This window comes from Leptonychotes weddellii, chromosome 9 (assembly GCF_054177405.1).
Source record: "Leptonychotes weddellii isolate Sample4059 chromosome 9, ASM5417740v2, whole genome shotgun sequence".
In the NCBI taxonomy this organism is placed as follows: Eukaryota; Metazoa; Chordata; class Mammalia; order Carnivora; family Phocidae; genus Leptonychotes; species Leptonychotes weddellii.
Genome location: NC_138377.1, coordinates 74438930 through 74457992, shown reverse-complemented (window position 1 = coordinate 74457992; position 19063 = coordinate 74438930). Strand labels below are relative to the sequence as shown.

General features: G+C 41.7%; 1 protein-coding gene across 26 annotated transcripts in view; it reads right to left on the bottom strand.

The window, feature by feature from the left end:
• The window catches only part of MGA (MAX dimerization protein MGA), a 162422-nt gene that overhangs the window by 88426 nt on the left and 54933 nt on the right, over positions 1 to 19063 (bottom strand). For 3 of the 26 annotated variants that reach the window (XM_081830936.1, XM_081830935.1, XM_081830932.1), the window contains exons 1-2: positions 14951 to 15107; positions 6433 to 7563 (exon numbers count right to left, since the gene is read on the bottom strand). In XM_081830936.1, coding sequence (XP_081687062.1) covers positions 6433 to 7496 — 1064 coding nt within the window. In that variant the 5' untranslated portion in view covers positions 7497 to 7563; positions 14951 to 15107. Of the gene's footprint in view, positions 1 to 6432; positions 7564 to 13806; positions 14543 to 14600; positions 14893 to 14950; positions 15109 to 19063 lie in introns of those variants that run through there. The other 23 variants (XM_031031565.2, XM_031031566.2, XM_081830925.1 and 20 more) reach the window with 15 other exon arrangements.

Sequence of the window (19063 nt, the reverse complement as noted above, 5' to 3'; positions counted from 1 at the left end):
GCCTTCGGCTCAGGTCATGATCCCACGGTCCTGGGATCGAGCCCCGCGTTGGGCTCCCTGCTCCTCAGGGAGCCTACTTCTCCCTCTCCCACTCCCCCTGCTTGTGTTCCCTCTCTCGCTGTGCCTTTCTCTGTCAAATAAATAAAATCTTTTAAAAATAATAATAATAAAAAAATAACAAATAAAAATAATAAAAATAAATTCTCCATTATCTAAGGATAGATTAAACTCCTTCTGGATAATGAGCTTAAAAATACTGATAGTGAACTGTTCAAATTTTTTTTAATTGTGTTGGGTAATAAAGATGATTAGACTATGGTTGGAAAATCAGTTATAGATGACATTCGCTAGTTACAACTATTAAAAAAAATACTACAGTCTACACTGTCTGATACTAGTATAGCCAATTCTCTTATGGTTACTGTTCGGATGCAGTATCTTTTCCCATTATTTTTTCTTTCGACCGATTTCTCTCTCTCAACCTACAGTGTTTCTCTAGAAAACAGCATATAGGTGGATGTAGTTTTTTATCCAGTCTGACAATAACTCATAGATTTTAGAGAGAGTGCTTTTTTGGGGCGCCTGGGTGGCTCAGTCGTTAAGCATCTGCCTTTGGCTCAGGTCATGATCCCAGGGTCCTGGGATTGAGCCCTGCATCGGACTCTCTGCTCGGCGGGAAGCCTGCTTCTCTGTCTCCCACTCCCCTTGTGTTCCCTCTCTTGCTGTCTCTCTCTGTCAAAAAATAAAATTAAAAAAAAAAAAAATACTACAGTGATAAGCAAAAATTGAAAAGAGCACTCACTCCAAAAACGTCCTTTAGAAAAAGCGAAGCACTAACTTGTCCATAAACAAGTGAAGGGGAACTCATGCGCATGGGGATTCCAAACTCAAAGAATAGCAATAGTTAACGGGATACAAATTAAGTGAGAAAGAAAAGGAAAAGTACTGGGCTGGGATTTAGTTCTGCCGCACTTGTGTTCTAACATTCCAAATAAGGCAAGTTTCTGATTTCTAGTTCCACATGTAAGAAGCTTGGAAGTTGCCACTATGTCCTAAGCAAGTAAAATGCTAAACAGACTGAAAAATCAACTCTTCTTGGATCTGTAAGATAGGTGAAGACACAGTGCAAACTACTGAGATAGGTGGAATACAAGGGGGTCCTGGTTTTAGTGCAGCATAGACTAACAAGTAAAAACCATCTCAGGGGGGCGCCTGAGTGGCTCAGTTGGTTAAGCGACTGCCTTCAGCTCAGGTCATGATCCTGTAGTCCCAGGATCGAGTCCCGCGTCGGGCTCCCTGCTCAGCGGGGAGTCTGCTTCTCCCTCTGAGATCCTCCTCCCTCTCATGCTCGCACTCTCTCATTCTTTCTATCTCAAATAAATAAATAAAATCTTTAAAAAAAAAAAAATCTCAGGAACCAGTGCCAGCCAGGGTAAAAAAACCTGAATTGTAAATGACAAACTGCTAGAGGCTCAGTTTTAGTAAGTCTGAAAGTTAAAAACTCCAGTGGAAAGAAGAGCTCCCTCACTTTTTATGAGTTTTATCCCCAGGAGCTAGACCAGATTCTCACAGGAGATATCTCCTCATGGGAAACAAAAACAAAAACAAAAACCAGCAGGGCAGGGGGAAGCACTCTGTTTGTAACAATGAGGCCTGACCTCTAGAGAAAGCAGTTAACAAGAGCCTAACCTGTGCGGGTTTTATCAGAGCCTAACTGCCCTAAGTGAACAGAAATATCCAAAAGCTGCTACTTTGAAAAGATCAATAAAATCAATAAGCCTCTAGGGGCAGCTGGCTGGCTCAGTAGGTAAAGCATGTGACTTCTGAATCTCAGGGTTGTGGGTTCAAGTCTCACCTTGGGTGCAGAGATTACTTAAAAATAGTATCTTTAAAAAAAAATTAATAAGCCTCTAGCCAGGCTTATAAAAAAAAGAGGATACAAATTAAATCAAATATATAGGGGTCCCTGGGTGGCTCAGTCGATGAAGCATCCAACTCTTGGTTTGGGCTCAGGTCATGATAATCAGGGTCCTGTGATCAAGCCCCATATCAGGCTCTGCGCTCAGCGCAGTCTGCTTATCCCAATCCCTCCCTCTCTAGTCCTTCTGCTAGCACATGCAGGCGTGCGTACACACACGCTTTCTCTCAAATAGAATCTTTAAAAAAAAAAAAGTATATAATGTGATAATGTTATCAGAAGGGATATCACTATAGATCCCATGGACATCAAGAAAATAATAAAGGAGGGACGCCTGGGTGGTTCAGTTGGTTGAGCATCTGCCTTTGGCTCAGGTCACAATCCTGGGGTCCTGGGATCAAGCCCCACATTGGGCTCTCTGCTCAGCAGAGAGCCTGCTTCTCCCTCTCCCTCTGCCCCTCCCCCCGGCTCATGCTCTCTCTCTCTCCTCTATCTCAAAAACATATAATCTTTAAAAAAAAAAAAAAGAAAGAAAGAAAATAATAAAGGAATACTATCAACAATTCTTTGTCCATAAATTTGACAAACCAGATGAAACGGACAATTCCCTGAAAAAAACAAACTGCCAAAACTCACGCAAGAAACAGGCAATCACAATAGGGCTGTATCTACTAAAAAAATTGAATCAATAACTAATAACCTTCCAAAACAGAAAGCACAAGGCCTAGGTGGGTTCACTAGTGAATTTTCCCAAACATTTAAGGAAGCAATTATATCAATTCTCTACAACCTTTCAAAAATTTAAGTAGAGAGAGTACTTAACTCATTCTACAAAGCCAGCATTACCCTAATACCAAAACCAGACAATTACAAGAAAATGACAACAATTGTTTAATAGCAAATTGAATCCAACAATGTATAAAAAGAATTATACACCTTGACCAAATGGGATTTATCCCAGTATGCAAGGCTGCTTCAACATTCGAAAATCAATTAATGTAATCCATCATATTAGCAGACTTAAAAGGAAAAATATTACATGACCATATAAATAAGAGTCAGAAAAAACATCTGACAAAATCCACCACCCACTTACAATAAAAACTCAGTTAAACTAATAGAAGGGAATTTCCTCAACTCGACTGAGAATAACTATAAAACACTTACAGCTAACATCATACTTAATGGTAAGAAAGTAGAAGCTTTCCCAATAAGACCAGAAACAAGGCTCCTCTCACACTCCTGTTCATCACCATACTGGAAATCCTAGTTAATACAATAAAACAAGAAAAGGAAATAAAAGGAATACAGATTGGTTGGGGGAAAAGAAAGAAAACTGTTTTTGTTCACAAATGACATGATCATCTAGGTAGAAAACCCAAAAGGGTGACAAAAAAGGTTCTGGAACTAATAAGCTATTATAGCAAGGCTGCAGAAAATAAGCTTAATATACAAAAGTCAATCACTTTCCTATATACCATCAATGAACACGTGGATTTGAAGTTAAAAAGAACTGGAAGGTAAAAACACAATACTATGTACATTATCACCCAAAAAAATGAAATGCCTAAGTATAAATTTAACAAAATATGTATAGGATCGGGCACCTGGCTGGCTTAGTCAGTAGAGCATACAACTCTTGAACTTGAGGACATGTGTTCAAGCCCCACATTGGGCACAGAGCTCAAAAAAAGAAAAAAAGCCACAAACAAACAAAAAAAAATAGTACAAGATCTACATGAGGCAAATGATAAAACTCAGATAAAAGAAATTAAAGAGCTAGGGTGCCTGGGTGGCTCAGTTGGTTAAGCGACTGCCTTCGGCTCAGGTCATGATCCTGGAGTCCCTGGATCGAGTCCCGCATCGGGCTCCCTGCTCAGCGGGGAGTCTGCTTCTCCCTCTCCCGCTCCCCCCTCTTGTGCTCTCTCACTCTCTCTCTCTTTCTCAAATAAATAAATAAATAAAATCTTTTTAAAAAGAAATAGGGGCACCTGGGTGGCTCAGTTGGTTAGGCGACTGCCTTCGGCTCAGGTCATGATCCTGGAGTCCCTGGATCGAGTCCCGCATCGGGCTCCCTGCTCGGCAGGAAGTCTGCTTCTCCCTCTGACCCTCCCCCCCTCATGTGCTCTCTCTCTCATTCTCTCTCTCGAATAAATAAATAAAATCTTAAATAAATAAATAAATAAACTGCTCTGTGAAAGACAGTATCAAGAGAATGAAAAGAGAAGCCACAGACTGGGAGAAAACATCTGCAAAAGCCTCATCTGATAGAGGGCTGCTCTTCCAAAATATTTAAAAAAAAACTCTTAAAACTTAAAAAAAATCTAATTTAAAAATGGACCACAAGGGGCGCCTGAGTGACTCAGTCAGTTAAGCGGCCAACTCTTGATTTCAGCTCAGGTCATGATCTCAAGGTAGCGCGATCAAGGCCCACACCGGGCTCCGGGCTCCGCACTTAGAGCAGAGAGAGCCTGCTTGAGATTCTCTTTCTCCCTCTCCTTCTGTCCTTCCCCCCACTCATGTGCTAAGTAAATAAATAAAATCTTTAACAACAACAAAAAAAAAAATGGACCAAAGACTTTAACAGCCACCTCACCAAAGAAAAAATACAGATGGCAATTAAGTGTATAAAAAGATGCTCCACATTGCACATCATCGGGGAATTACAAATTAAGATAATGAGATACTACTATACACCTATTAGAATTGCCAAAATCCATAAAACCGACATCAAATGGTGACAAGGAGGTAGAGCAACAGGAATCCTCATTCACTACTGCTTGGAATGCAAAACAGCTCAACTACTTTAAAAGACAGTTTGGATATTTTTTACCAATCTAAACATACTCCTACCATACGATTTAGCAAAACGCTCCTTGGTATCTACTAAAACCATCTAAAAACTTAAACATGAATGTTTATGGGAGCTTTATTCATAATTGCCAAAACTTGGAAACAACCAAGATGCCCTTTAGTAGGTGAATAGATAAATAATGGATGTCTGGTATACCTAGACAATGGAGTATTATTTAGCACTAAAAACAAATGTGCTACCAAGCCATGAGAAGACATGAAGGAAACTTAAATACAAATTACTAAGTGAAAGAAATCAATGAGAAAAGGTTACATACAGTATGATTCCAACTATATGACATTCTGGACCAGGCAAAGCTATAGAGACAATAAAAAGATCAGAAGTTGCCAGAGGTTGGGGAGGGAGGGGAAGGATTAACAGAGCAGAGGATTTTTAGGCAATGAAAATACTGTATGATTCTATAATGGTACATATAGATCATTACACATTTGTCCAAACTCATAGAATATGAAACACTAAAAATGAACCCTAACCTCATCTGTGGACTTCAGATGATTATGATGTATCAATGGTTTATAAATTGTAACAAATATATTACTCTTGTGGAGCGTGTTAATAGTGGGGGATGCAATTTATGTGTAGCAGCAGAGGTTATGTGGGAAATCTCTACACCTTCCTCTCAATCTTTTTGTTTTTTTTAAGATTTTATTTATTTATTTGACAGAGAGATAGTGAGAGCGGGAACACAAGCAGCAGGAGTGGGAGAGGGAGAAGCAGGCTTCCCGCCCAGCAGGGAGCCCAATGCGGGGCTCGATCCCAGAACTCTGGGATCATGACCTGAGCCGAAGGCAGACACTTAATGACTGAGCCACCCAGGCGCCCCACCTTCCTCTCAATTTTGCTGTGAACCTAAAACTTCTCTAAAAAAAGTCTTTGATTAAAAAATAAGTAATGCGGGGCGCCTGGGTGGCTCAGTTGGTTAAGCGACTGCCTTCGGCTCAGGTCATGATCCCGGAGTCCTGGGATCAAGTCCCACATCAGGCTCCCAGCTCGGCACAGAGCCTGCTTCTCCCTCTGACCCTATCCCCTCTCATGCTGTTTCTCTCTCACTCTCTCTCAAATAAATAAATAAATAAAATCTTAAAAAAAAAAAAAATAAGTAATGCGAGTTCAAATAAATAAGACAACAGCATATCATGCTATTTTAACATGTAAGAATTTTCAGCTTATTTTTTAGTCAACTTCTGGATATTAGCTGTCCACAGGGCATTAAATTCTTAAACAGATACAAATAAGTTCACTTTGAATCCCTTCTGTGCCTCATTTGTTCCAGTTATGATTTGAAAGTATTTTCTTTTCCCTTCCCCAATTAATCAAGAGTTCTCTCTATATATTACCAAGGAACAGTCATGCATTATCAACAAAATCCTAAACCTAAAAACTCTAAAACTCTAAATCTAAATGAACAAAAGGTCCCCATTCTGAAAAACCATCTATTTTTGCCTCTAATTCTAAATCCCAAACCCAACTCATATTTATTACAAAAAAATAAACCATCACTTCACAAAATGTAAAAGGAACTGTGGTATAGTTGATAGTGGCTTACATTTATCAGTATTTCAAGTCAGTAGTCCACACAACCAATATATTAAATCCAGTATTTCCTTTTATCTCTAAGAACAGAAAGGCTATAACCTACCTTTCAGAAACCTCTTGTTTCAATTGAGGAACTTCACCAAGGGCTGAATCAATATCCATGAAACCAAGAAAGTCCCGTTTTATACTGAGAGAAGGCTTCTCCAAACACTTGCCTGATGTTTCATGACCCCTCGATAAAGGATCTGAATCAGTTAGCTGTATCTCTGACCCCTCACCTTCTGTAAGACGGACCCGCTGACCAGGAGAACTGGGAACACTATTCCCTTCCTGGTCAGAGCTGTTCTTTTGCTTTCCATCTCTTTGGGGCTTACTATTCAGCCCATCATCCCGGAAGCCCTTAGCAAATGGATTATAATCTATTTTCAGCTGGGTAATCTGAATGTTCTGGTAAGCTGTTACTGCAAAGAATTCAGTCTGTGGAAAGGTAAAAGTGTGGACACCAGGGCCATTTAACTGTATCACCTCAGTAGCCTTTTCTGCAGGCACCAAATGAAGCCTCGGCAGGTACCGATGCATAGAGTGCAAGATGATGTGCCCTTCTTGGTCCAGTGTATTGTTGGTAAGTTTGAGTTTATAGAAAGAAACTGGTTGATGCATCCAATAATGACCTGTGGAAGGAGATTCTGGATGAATAAAAACCCTCCCCAAAACATGGGGCTCAGCCTTCCCACTTGGTTCCCACCAGCGACCATTCCACTTATAACGATGGTTATCCACAGGAGATATATCCATGACAAGGATATACTTCATATTTGAATCTAAACCTGTTATCCAGTAACGACAATATGGAAACATGCGTCTTCCCTGCTTGGTCAGAATCATCTCTGTGCTTCGATGATAGAATTCATTCCACATACTATTGTTATCCAGGGTGACAGTGATTCCTCCCACAGTACAATCAGCTGGAAGACAAACCTTCCCTTTAGATTTTCCTGGTGATGACACACTGCTAGCCAAAGCACAGGCATCCCGATTAGTAACCAAAATTCCTTGATCAGTTTTGCCATTTCCTGGCTGTTTGAGGATGACAAAAAAGGTAGGCGCTGCTCCTGCCATTGTTCCACCATCTTGATTAGCCAATATAATCTGCTGTTTCTCCTCCATGATTCCAGTGGGAAACTCCGTCGTAAGATAACTGTAGTCACCACATAGTCACAGTGGCCTTCCCAGCCTGCAACAAAAAACAAAACCCTTTTAATCAAGTGAATGTTTGTTTTGTTATAAATACAATGATTATGTTATCCCCAAAATATATTCCTCAATTCTTTGAAGACTTTGCTTCTACCTTTCTCTCATCACTGTAAGGATATTCACGCCAGAATATTTAATATATTTTAAAATTCATTTTAGAATGGAATCTGGGTGGCTCAGTCAGTTAAGCAGCCGACTCTTGATTTCAGCTCAGGTCATGATCTCAGGGTCATGAGATCGAGCTCCGAGTCAGATTGCTTGGGATTCTCTCTCTCCCTCTGCTCCTCCCCCTGCATTCTTTCCCATAAATAAATAAGTAAATAAATAAATATTTCATTTTAATCTAATTGCAGTTGACCCCTGAACAACTCAGGGGTTATTAGGACCATCGACCTCCCCTCCCTGCACACACGGTAAAAATCCACATGTAACTTTTGACTCCTCAACAACTTAATTATTAATAGTCTACTGCTGATGGAAGACTTACCATAATATAAACAGCTGATTAATATATTTTGTATGCTATATGTATGATATCCTGTACTCCTACAGTAAAGAAAAACTAAGAAAACCCTAAAAAAGAAAACATATTTGCAGTACTGTACTGTATCAAAAAATGGATAAAAGATAGGAAAAGCAAACACCTATGAAAATGTACATAATGTCAGAATAAGAAAAATGCAAAATAAAACCATCTTGACACTGTCTTTCGCCCTACCACACTGGCAAAAATCGAAACTTGATAGAGGTGTTGGAAAGGTTTTAAGTCAACCAGCATTCTCATCTAACAAGATGCTGAGACTATAAAACAACAGAATCTCTATGACAGAGGGCAACATGAAAATATCAAAAGTACAAATGCATATATCCTATGAAACATCAGTTCTTCTAAGACCTTATCTTAAATATGTACATGCACGCACAGACACACATCCATGATAAGTGATGCATACAAGATTCTTCCCTGTATTTCCCTGTACAACAGCAAAAGACTTTGGGGGTGTGAGAGAATCCATCAAGAAAGACTGGTTAAATAAATGGTGCTACATCCATAGAATGGAATATTCTACAGCTAAAATAGAGAATGTATAAATTTTATGGACTCATACTTTACAAGATATATTAAAGGCAAAATGTTCCAAAGGGTGATAGATTACGCTACACTTCTTTATAAAGTTAAAAACAAAAAGCCAAAGAAAGAAATAAATATGTATGTATTTGCCTAACATATATAAACTATTTATATATAAATATATTTTTAAAGATTTTATTTATTTATTTGACAGAGAGATAGAGAGCACAAGTAGGCAGAGAGGCAGGCAGAGGGAGAGGGAGAAGCAGGCTCTCCGCTGAGCAGGGAGCCTGATGCAGGACTTGATCCCAGGACCCCGGGATCATGACCTGAGCAGAAGGCAGCCGCTTAACCAACTGAGCTACCCAGGCGCCCCTAGACTATTTATGAAGATAGGAAAAGAACTAGTAGTATTGGCTGTATCGAGGGAAAACTGGGAGAATGGGAAAACACGTTCTAAATTTTTTACCTTGTGAACATACAACCTATTCAAAAAAGGGTTAAAATTGGTTAATTTTTTAAAGTTATAATGAAAAATCCCACATACATTGTATGATTTCATTTATATGTAATGTCCAAAATAAGTAAATCTGTAGAGACAGGAAGCAGATTAGTGGTTGCCAGGAGGAGAAAGGGATAACTGGGACGACTGCTAACGGGTATGGATGAGGTTTCTTTTGGGGGTGACAGAAATGTTCAGGAACTAAAAACCAGTGAAGTGTACTCTTAAAAATGGTAAATTTTATGTTATGTGATTTATATCTCAATAAAAAGTTATAAAGAAATCTCAGGTTATTATATTCAACTGATGTGCTCAATTACCTAAACATTCTACAAGATATAAAGTTATCTCCAATTAGCTTTTACACAAAAAGGAAGATGCTACATCACTACTCCTGTTTAAGTGGGTCAGTAATTTTGATTAATCAAATCCATCTTTTATTGGTTCTCATTTTAATTAAAAAGTCTAATTTTATCTTTCATCAGAGCTACTGACAAGCAGCAAAATCATATGATCTGAACCTTACCTCTTTTTAAAGAACTGACCACATGACCAAAAAAAGCTCCAAAACTTAAAATATTCACAATTAGCCTGAGGATAATAGATACTTTAAAAGTCAAGACTTCAAAAAAGGTTAGCTACTGTTTCCTGTTATGGCTAGACATTAAAATAGAAATCTACTTTCTTACACTAAAGCAATAATACCCAGGAAAGATGAAAAAAAAAAAAATCTCTTCTCCGATTTGGAGCTTACTTTTAAGAGATAAAATTTAGGGTGATTCTTTTCAAAAGCTGCTTGAGGCTTAAGGTAATTAAGCTTATTGTTTCCTAAAACTAACAAGTTTAGGCAACACCTATCAGAGATTGATAAAGCAAAATTTAAACAGACTAAGAAATCAAAATTAAGGGGCGCTTGGGTGGCTCAGTGTGTTAAGCATCTACCCTCCGCTCAGGGGCTTGGTCCTGGGATCAAGCCCCATTCCGGGCTCCCTGCTCAGTGGGGAGCCTGCTTCTCCCTCTCCCTCTGCCTGCCGCTCCCCTCTGCTTGTACTCTCTCCCTCGCTTGCTCTCTTTCTCTCTCAAATAAATAAATAAAATCTTAAAAAAAAATCAAAATTAAGGTAACTGTAAAAATACACAGTAAAGCTTAGAGAGTTCACAAAAACTAATACCTCTACAATGGCATATAACTCAAAGAACACAAAATCCTGTACTTAGTTCATAAAGTTCAAAGTTTTTCTCACAAACCACCAACTATTTTTGCAAGCAATTACGTAAAATATTCTTTTTAAGTATATTTAAATAGGACACCTTGGTGGCTCAGGCGGTTAAGCATCTGCCTTCTGCTCAGGTCATGATCCCGGGGTCCTGGGATCAAGTCCCTAAAAGGCCCCCTGCTCAGCGGGGAGCCTGCTTGTCCCTCTGCCTCCCCCCCCATGAATAGATAAATAAAATCTTTAAGAAAAAAAAAAAACTACATTTAAATATAACCAAGGTGGCAAAGAACTACCTGAAAAAAATTTTAGATATTCCAAACCAATGAATACATTAAAGGGTTCAAAATTTCTTAAACATTATCTTCTATAATATTAAAATCTTGATTTTCAGATTACAGGTAAAACTATAGAGCAAAGAAGTTTTAACCAATGTTTTAAAAAGCACTCTTAAGAGGAACCTGGGTGGCTCAGTCCCTTAAGCGTCTGACTCTTGATTTCAGCTCAGGTCAGGATCTCAGGTTTGTGAGACACAGCCCAACAGGCTCCCTGCTGGACATGGAGCCTGCCTAAGATTCTCCCTCTCCCTCTGCACCACCCCCTCCTAAATAAGAAGCACTCCTAAAAATCTATGAAATGTCAAAGATTCAACTGACAGAAATCCCATTTAGTGTTACAGAATGCACTGAGTAAATTTTATGCTAACTTCATACATACATATTTCAAATTTTTCTTTTTGCCTAAACAAAAAAATTAAGTGCAGAAAAGTCAGCCTGCTCTATTTGAACTCTGCACAGATAAGAAATATAATATAAAAACAATGTAAAAATGTGTATTAAGACAGGAAAAAGAACTTTCAGACTTATGATTTGTGTAAGGTCTTTTTCAAAAAAACCCTCTAAACTATTCCATGAGTTGATGAAAATGCTTAAAACCAAAAACCTAACTTATGACCAAAACAATCCCTACTTCTTGAACTATATACTGCTACTAGTATAGAAACAAGAAATTGAATTCTTATTCCATAATCTTTAAGCACAGAGTCTACTATAAGCATGTCTACACTTCTGGGATCTATATAGGATCTTACAATAAGAGGATAGTCAATTCAGTATATTTAGCTACTTCAGACACACAACACTCGAAAGTCAAAGGCTTTAACCAACTGCAAAAAATCCAATGTACTTTAGGAAGGGTTAGGTTACTCATGAAGAAATAAATCTATTCCCAGCAAGATTCTAAAAATACCTTGTACTTGGCTCTCTAAAAGCTTTAAGGAAGACCACAGTTTTGGTAATTACAGCTTAAAATTTTAAAAATCTCAGTTCAGCTTTTCAGTATCAAGCATTTATCTATATAACTATAATAATGAGCCAAGGAAGTAAGTTTACTAGTGGATGGTAAATAACTCACATTCCAAAAAAATCCGATCAGAACACACACACACACACACACACACACACACAGGCTTTGAGAGAGTATGCTGTTTTCAGATAAATAATGTGGCAAGTGCCATAAATTGTTACAATTTCAGAGTCCCTATTCCAAATGTCTTTTCACCAATGACCTCTTTGGGAAATGTTTAACTACTAAAGCCATGACCCTCATACAACTTACAAAATACACTAGTTAGTTTACTAGGTAGTTACCTAATTCAATGATTCATGTACTGCTCCCTGCCCCCCCAACTTGCCCCTCCAAAAAAGCGCCCAATCAAAATAACTACTTTAAAAACACAAAATACGGGGCGCCTGGGTGGCTCAGTCGTTAAGCTTCTGCCTTAGGCTTAGGTCATGATCCAGGGTCCTGGAATTGAGCCCCGCATCGGGCTCCCTGCTCCTCGGGAAGCCTCCTTCTCCCTCTCCCACTGCCCCTGCTTGTGTTCCCTCTCTCACTAGGTCTCTGTCAAATAAATAAAATCTTTTTAAAAATAAATAAATAAATAAAAACACAATATTCATATGCTGATCAGCCTATTCTGAAGGTTTCCAACGTTGCTAAAAATAACGGTAACCCTTCATACCACAAATGCATTACGGTATGGTAGGCACCAAGATGTTAGTTTGTTCCTTAATATAACCATTCGCTACAAAAAATAAACACTCACTACAAAAATATGGTTTAAGTTAAATTAAGTTTCTGAAACACTAATTTTAAGAGAATGAGTTCATTCGAGTGTCGGTATTTACCAATATACAATGGGCCCAGAAATTCAAAAAATCTTAAAGAAAAGCAGAATTTGGGGGGCACCTGGGTGGCTCAGCCTTAGTTAAGCGTCTGCCTTCGGCTCAGGTCATGATCCCAGTTCTGGGATCGAGCCCCGCGTCAGGGCTCCCTCTCCCTCTGCCCCTCCCCCTGCTTGTGTGCGCTGTCAATTAAGTAAATTAATTAAAAATATTAAAAAAAAAAAAAGAAAGAAAAACAGAATGTGGATATAATCAGAAAACATGACAGCAAATGGCGGCAAAAACAGTAAAATATCCAAACACCCAATTCTTAAGCATTTGGTTGATTTTCATAATTAAGTGATACATGCTATTAGTAAGCACTTACTTTAGACCAGACAACATCCTGATCATTTTATAATCACCACAATCCTGTAAAGTAAATCTCAAAATACTACCTGAAATACGTTAGGTTTTAAGGCACAGAACTGAATTTGCCTAAGATACTAAGCCCCATCCCTTCTCTTCCCAGATATCACTAGTTAATACTAACTCCAGGAGCATTTTCTATTCCTAGGAATGGTCCCGTAACTACAACTTGAGGTAATCAAGCTCTCAGGTCCCAGCAGTTGCACAAGCAGAATTTGAAGAACTAACTTTTATGGCAGAAACGGACAGTAACCAAACAGCCACTCTACCCCAGAATAAGTATGGCAAAGTACCCAGGGCACTGAATTTCCTGAAGTCCTAAGCATGTGTTTTTTGTTAGGTGAACTCAACCCACTCTACGCACACAACCGCTGGAAACATAACCATTCGGAAGCAAGAAGCACCAGCATGATCCCATATCCTTATAAGTGAAAAGGCCTCCTGCTAGTTCCTGCTAGTCCCCGGGAAGAGCAGTCGCCGTCGACTATCAAGGGCCCAAAATCACCGCTTTTTAACTGCAGAGGCTAGCTGGCCGACAACCACGTGAAAAAATGCCGCAAGGAAAGCTCTTCCGGAGAAGAGGAGTCCCGACAGATCACGTGCCGTCGGCCGGAACCTGCCGAACGCTCGGCGGGATCCAGTCGCATTCTGTTACCGTGGAGACTACAGACCTGGCCACCCGGCCCTCTCGGGCCAGCCCCCTTCCCAGCAGTCGTCACGCCGCCTCCAGGCACTTTCCCTGCAGCCTAGCCGCGGCGTCGTGCCCAAAAAGAAGAGGGAGAGCAGGCAGTATTTGCCAGCTATTACGCCGCAGAAGCCTGAGAACCTTCACAACACCCACCGGGGGTGCGCGGGTGGGCTCGAGAGTTCTCTTGATCCACGTGTCTGCTCCGGCGACGCGAACCCTGAGGGTGGTCTTCTCTCAGAGAAAGCTGTACTTTGGTCACTCACGTTGTTCTGCCATCAGTCACCCCTCCTTTAAGACCTCACTCACCCCTCCCGGTTTGCACCCTCCCCAGGAGGAGGCATCCCCAGGGTTCCAAAAGCAAAGCAAAAATCTTCACAGGAAGACATTACCACTTTCCGCTCTCAACCCAGTCTGAAACGATCTAACTTCTCCATACTCTTCGCACATAGATCCCTCAACTCTGGTTACTGGTGTTCGAATAGATTTAGTTATATCCCAGACGCACCTACCACTGAGGGCAGAGACCTACTTGACAATTTAACAGACGACGGAAACCTCATAAACAGAAAACTAGCCAAAGGCTGCCCACAGAGGGAAAAAGAAAACACCTGCTCTTCCCACCTGTTTTCCCCGCCCTCATTTCTGCACTTACTAGCCACCGGTCCTTTGTTTACCAAGTTCCCACTCCTGTACGGCTCACTTCCTCGCCCTCCTTTATTAAACTCACACACGGTCCTGCCTCAAACAACTTGCCCGGAAATTACATGCTAAATGAGACGTTTACACAGGTGTCAAAATGCTACACATAGCTCCTTAAAAGCGACGTCAGCACCGTTTCCCTCAGAGTTTTGGAACCCCGAGACCTGAGCTCTAAAATGCAAAGCGCACAAGCACAGCTCTCGACCTAAAGCCCCGGGCCGCGCTGAAAGTCATCACGCGGATCGTACCACGCGGTACGGCACCCCACGCACGCGAGGGCAGGGCCGCGCCAAGGGCGCTTCTCACCCCGCCCGCCTCGTGGCTTCTCCCTCTGGCGTCGATGTTCCCAGTTAGTTCGCTGCGCGACGCGGAAGTGAGGCCGGGGACGCGCGCGAGGTGACATGCGCAGCCTCGCTCAGGGGGCCACAGGCGCGCGCCAAAGGCAGCCCCGCGCAAGGCCCGGCCTGGCTGGGGCGTGCGAAGATCGCACAGCAGAACGCTTCTCACGCTGTTCAAATCCACAAGCACTTCAAACTCTCAAAAAACTCTAATCGGGCCAGTACTAAAGCGACGCCCTCCACCCAGGCCCGAGAGTTACCGTGCGGGGCGTGGTCGGCCTCACCCGGAGTCCTTCACATCCCGCTGGGGGCGGGTTATTCTGTTCGGTTCGCACACCGTGTGTCCGCTCCAGCTGAAGAGCCTGCGCGCGCACCGGACGTCCACGTCACCGCGCACGCGCTCCTACCCGCTCAGAGTCCGCCGCGCAAGCGCAAAAGGAGGCGCGAGCAGCACCTCCCTCGCCCCTCCCCCAACATCAGGAGGCCAAACGGCCCCGGAGCAGCGACAAGACCCTTGGGACCCGCCCCTGGAGCTCAAGCCGCTCCTTTTCCGGGTCCAAGAAACCGGTAAAAGCCTAATGAAGCTTCCAGAATCAAGAACGGCGAGGGAGGAAGAAGGCACCCCAATTCCCTCAGCCTCGCACACGAAGGCTTCGTGAAAACTGTGAAACCTTTGCCCGCAGGCTTTCTCAGCTGTGCCCTCCACCGTTTCCCTCGGGCTTCTCAGCGGCCCCGCCCCTGCCGCACCCAGTCCCACCCACATCTGGCTCCACAGCCCCGGGGGCTTCACCAGCTCGTCAAATGAATCCGAGATCTTCTCCCCAAGGTGCTGTAGGTTTGGATAGCGCCAGACCGTCGGGAAACCTTGAAGAAAAGACTTTGAGAGACGGGTGGTCGAGTCTGCAACATCCACGACCGAAGAACACTAGGAAAATAGGAAGGAGACCGAAAACTCCACTACCAATTAGGAAGGGAAGAAGAGTTGCCACTAATTTGCCTGACAAAGATGAAAGATGTCCTAATAAGACAGTAAACCGTGGAAACAAGAATTTTTTGCACGACGAAGTATTATCTAAGCTTTAATGCCTTGATCCTGTGTTTTCAATTTTTGTTTGTTCAAGATATTTAAGCTATGAAATGCAAAGAAAAAATTGCTGAATATTATGTCAGGCAGTCGCTGAACAAGTTAACGAACAGTATTTCTCCCAACCAAACATCAAAAATTATTCTTCTTCCCTACCCCTTACCAGTTACTCCTTCTTCTGAGCTGCTAACACTCAAGTAGTAAAAAGGGAGAGTTGTTTAAAATGAGAAAGAAGAGGCAAAATAGAAAGAGTAGAAATTGTGGTCCATGTTTCCAAACTGTATTCTTTCACTCTTACAAGAATTAGCAAGTACTAAGAAGTATTATTTGCTAGGTGACCTAATACAAAACACTATGAAGAAGGAGAATGAGGGGGTTGAAAGAAAGGAGCCAAGAGGAAGAGGCTTATCCAACAGAATTGACCAGAGCTGGACCGGATATTAGGAAGAAGGGTCTTGTTTCCCTTCATTCTGCTCTTCCTCTGCCACACCACGGGAAGAAACTGCTGGAATTAGTATGGACTGGAAAATGTTAGGCTAAAGATTAGACTTCTGAAGTTGCTCTGAAACCCCCATGCAGGCACTGTCAACAAGAGCATCACAAGTGCAACAAATGAATAATACCCAAAATCCTAGGCAAAACTGAAAAACACCAGTTTCTTTTTTTTTTTTAAAGTTTTATTTATTTGCGAAAGAGAGGGACAGACAGTGACAGAGAGAGCGAGAGAGAGCACAAGCAGGGAGGAGAGGGAGAAGCAGGCCCCCACTGAGCAGGGAGCCGGATGTGGGACTCGATCCCAGGACCCTGGGATCATGACCTGAGCCAAAGGCAGATGCCCAACCGACTAAGCCACCCAGGTGCCCCAAAACACCAGTTTAACACCTTCCTCCTCTTCCCTGACCCCAAAAACCTCTTTTCCTGCCTTGTCAAAATCTCCCACCTCTTCCAAGAATGCTTTCCTCTCAAGGGTCTAAGGTTTCCTCATACAAAATTAAAAGCAGAAATGTGTTGACCTAGCATTAAAGCATCTGATTCTAAGATGTAAATGACTGATGACTGGTTAACAACCACACCTAGTGGTAGCTGCATCCCAACCGAGACAAGTTAACATAAAATCTCTCATTGGAGAATCTCAGAGGACACCTTGGAGGACAGGGAGAGTGGAGAATTTCTTTTGCTACTCTTACCCTACACCAAGCAAACATGAAATGCCAGATCTTTTAGAACCATCACCAGGGGCGCCTGGGTGGCACAGCTGGTTAAGTGTGGGACTCTTGATTTCCACTCAAGTCATGATCTCAGGATGGTGAGTCTGAGCCCCTCATCTGGCTCTGTGTTCAACACAGAGTCTGCTTGAGATTCTCTCTCTCCCTCCCTCGGCCCCTCCCCCATCTTGCTTTCTTCTCTCTAAAATATTTTAAAAATAAATAAAAGGCATCCTTATATAACCCAAGTTTTTAAAATGCCAAGCTAACTGCTAAAGCTGACACTCCTGCATTTCACCTAGCTATTAGAATTCTCTCATTTCAGGGGCACTCAATGCCTCAGTCCGTTAGGTATCCGACTCCTGGTTTCAGCTCAGGTCATGATCTCAGGGTCCTGGGATGGAGCCCAAGTAGGGCTCTGGTTCAGCGTAGAGTCGCTTGGAGATTATCTCCCTCTCCCTCTGCTCCTCCCCCTGCTCATGCGTGCAAGCACTCTCACTCTCTTGATCTTAAAAAAAAAGAAAAAAATTCTCTCATTGCAGTTAGCACAGCTAACCCCTGCTCATCAGCCTAACATAAAAATCTTTCCCTTGGTTTCCCTTGTTTGAGCTTTCAAAGATATTTTACTAAATCTAAGAAATGTGAGGGGTGCCTGGGTGGTTCAGTCATTAAGCGTCTGCCTTCGGCTCAGGTCATGAACCCAGGTCCTGGGATCGAGCCCTGCATCGGGCTCCCTGCTCAGCAGGAAGCCTGCTTCTCCCTCTCCCCCACTTGTGTTCCCTCTCTTGCTGTGTCTCTCTCTGTCAAATAAATAAATAAAATTTAAAAAAAAAAAAAGAGAGAGAGAGAGGTAGGGATAGAGAATGCATGGAATATAAACACAATTTTGATCCAAGATTGCTCTATAAACACATAGGCCCTATTCCACTTACATGCACACTTTTTCCTATTCAAATATTTGAATGCCTTGTATGTGCTGAAGATAGGGCAAAGACTGGCACTTCTTTCACTGTTCAGATGTCTACACTAGAATTCTGAAAGTTGGCACAACTTAACAGAATCCACCAACAAAACAAACTATATTCCTTATCCAATCTACTCAGATCCCACCTACTCAGTTCCAATATCTACAGTAGTGACATACCTCTCTCAAGTGACTAAAATCTTTGGTCTTCATCATCTTAAATCTTTAGACAAAGCCATCACCACACACCCCCCAAAATCCCCGGGGTTATGGCCTTATTTACAGTATTCTTAAGTCAACACAATAAAAACCATTCTTAGAATAAGAGCTACATACAGACTAGGTTACAAAACAGGCTTTTTACCAACAAAAAACAAAAAACCAACTCCTTCACTAGCAATAAACTTGTCTGCTAGGCAGCGGGAAAAAAAGAGGGAATCATACTAGCTTATACACAACGCCATTCTTGCCTACCATTTAGTACTGCAACTAAACCCCTATCTAGGGGCAAAGTATGACTAGCTCCAATATGTAAAACATGAACTAAGGAATTAAAAGTGGCAAAAAGTCCTACCTTCATGAAGCCAAAAATCTACTCAAAGAGGAGCTTGTTTTTTTTTTTTAAGTTTTCTTGTTGTTGTTTTTTTAAAGATTTTATTTATTTATTTGAGAGAGAGAATGAGATAGAGAGAGCATGAGGGGGGGAGGGTCAGAGGGAGAAGCAGACTCCCCACTAAGGAGGAAGCCCGACGCGGGACTCGTTCCCGGGACTCCAGGATCATGACCCAAGCCGAAGGCAGTCGCCTAACCAACTGAGCCACCCAGGCGCCCAGAGCTCTACAAGTTTCTTAACCAGCATAGTAATATGATTAAAAGCATGTTTTAAAAAATGTTGAGAGGTGAAGATGGAAAAAGAGGACATAAATGTGACAGAATGTTATCAATGTTCATTAAGAAATATCATTCTCTCTTGCTGCCTCCTATCTCAAGCCCACATCATCATGTTCCTTACCCTTTGCTAAGATCTTCCCAGATGCCTCAAACCTAACTGCTATTCACCCACCCTTCATGCGTAAGCTTATGTCACTTCCTCAAGAAACATTTCTTAACCCCCAAGGAT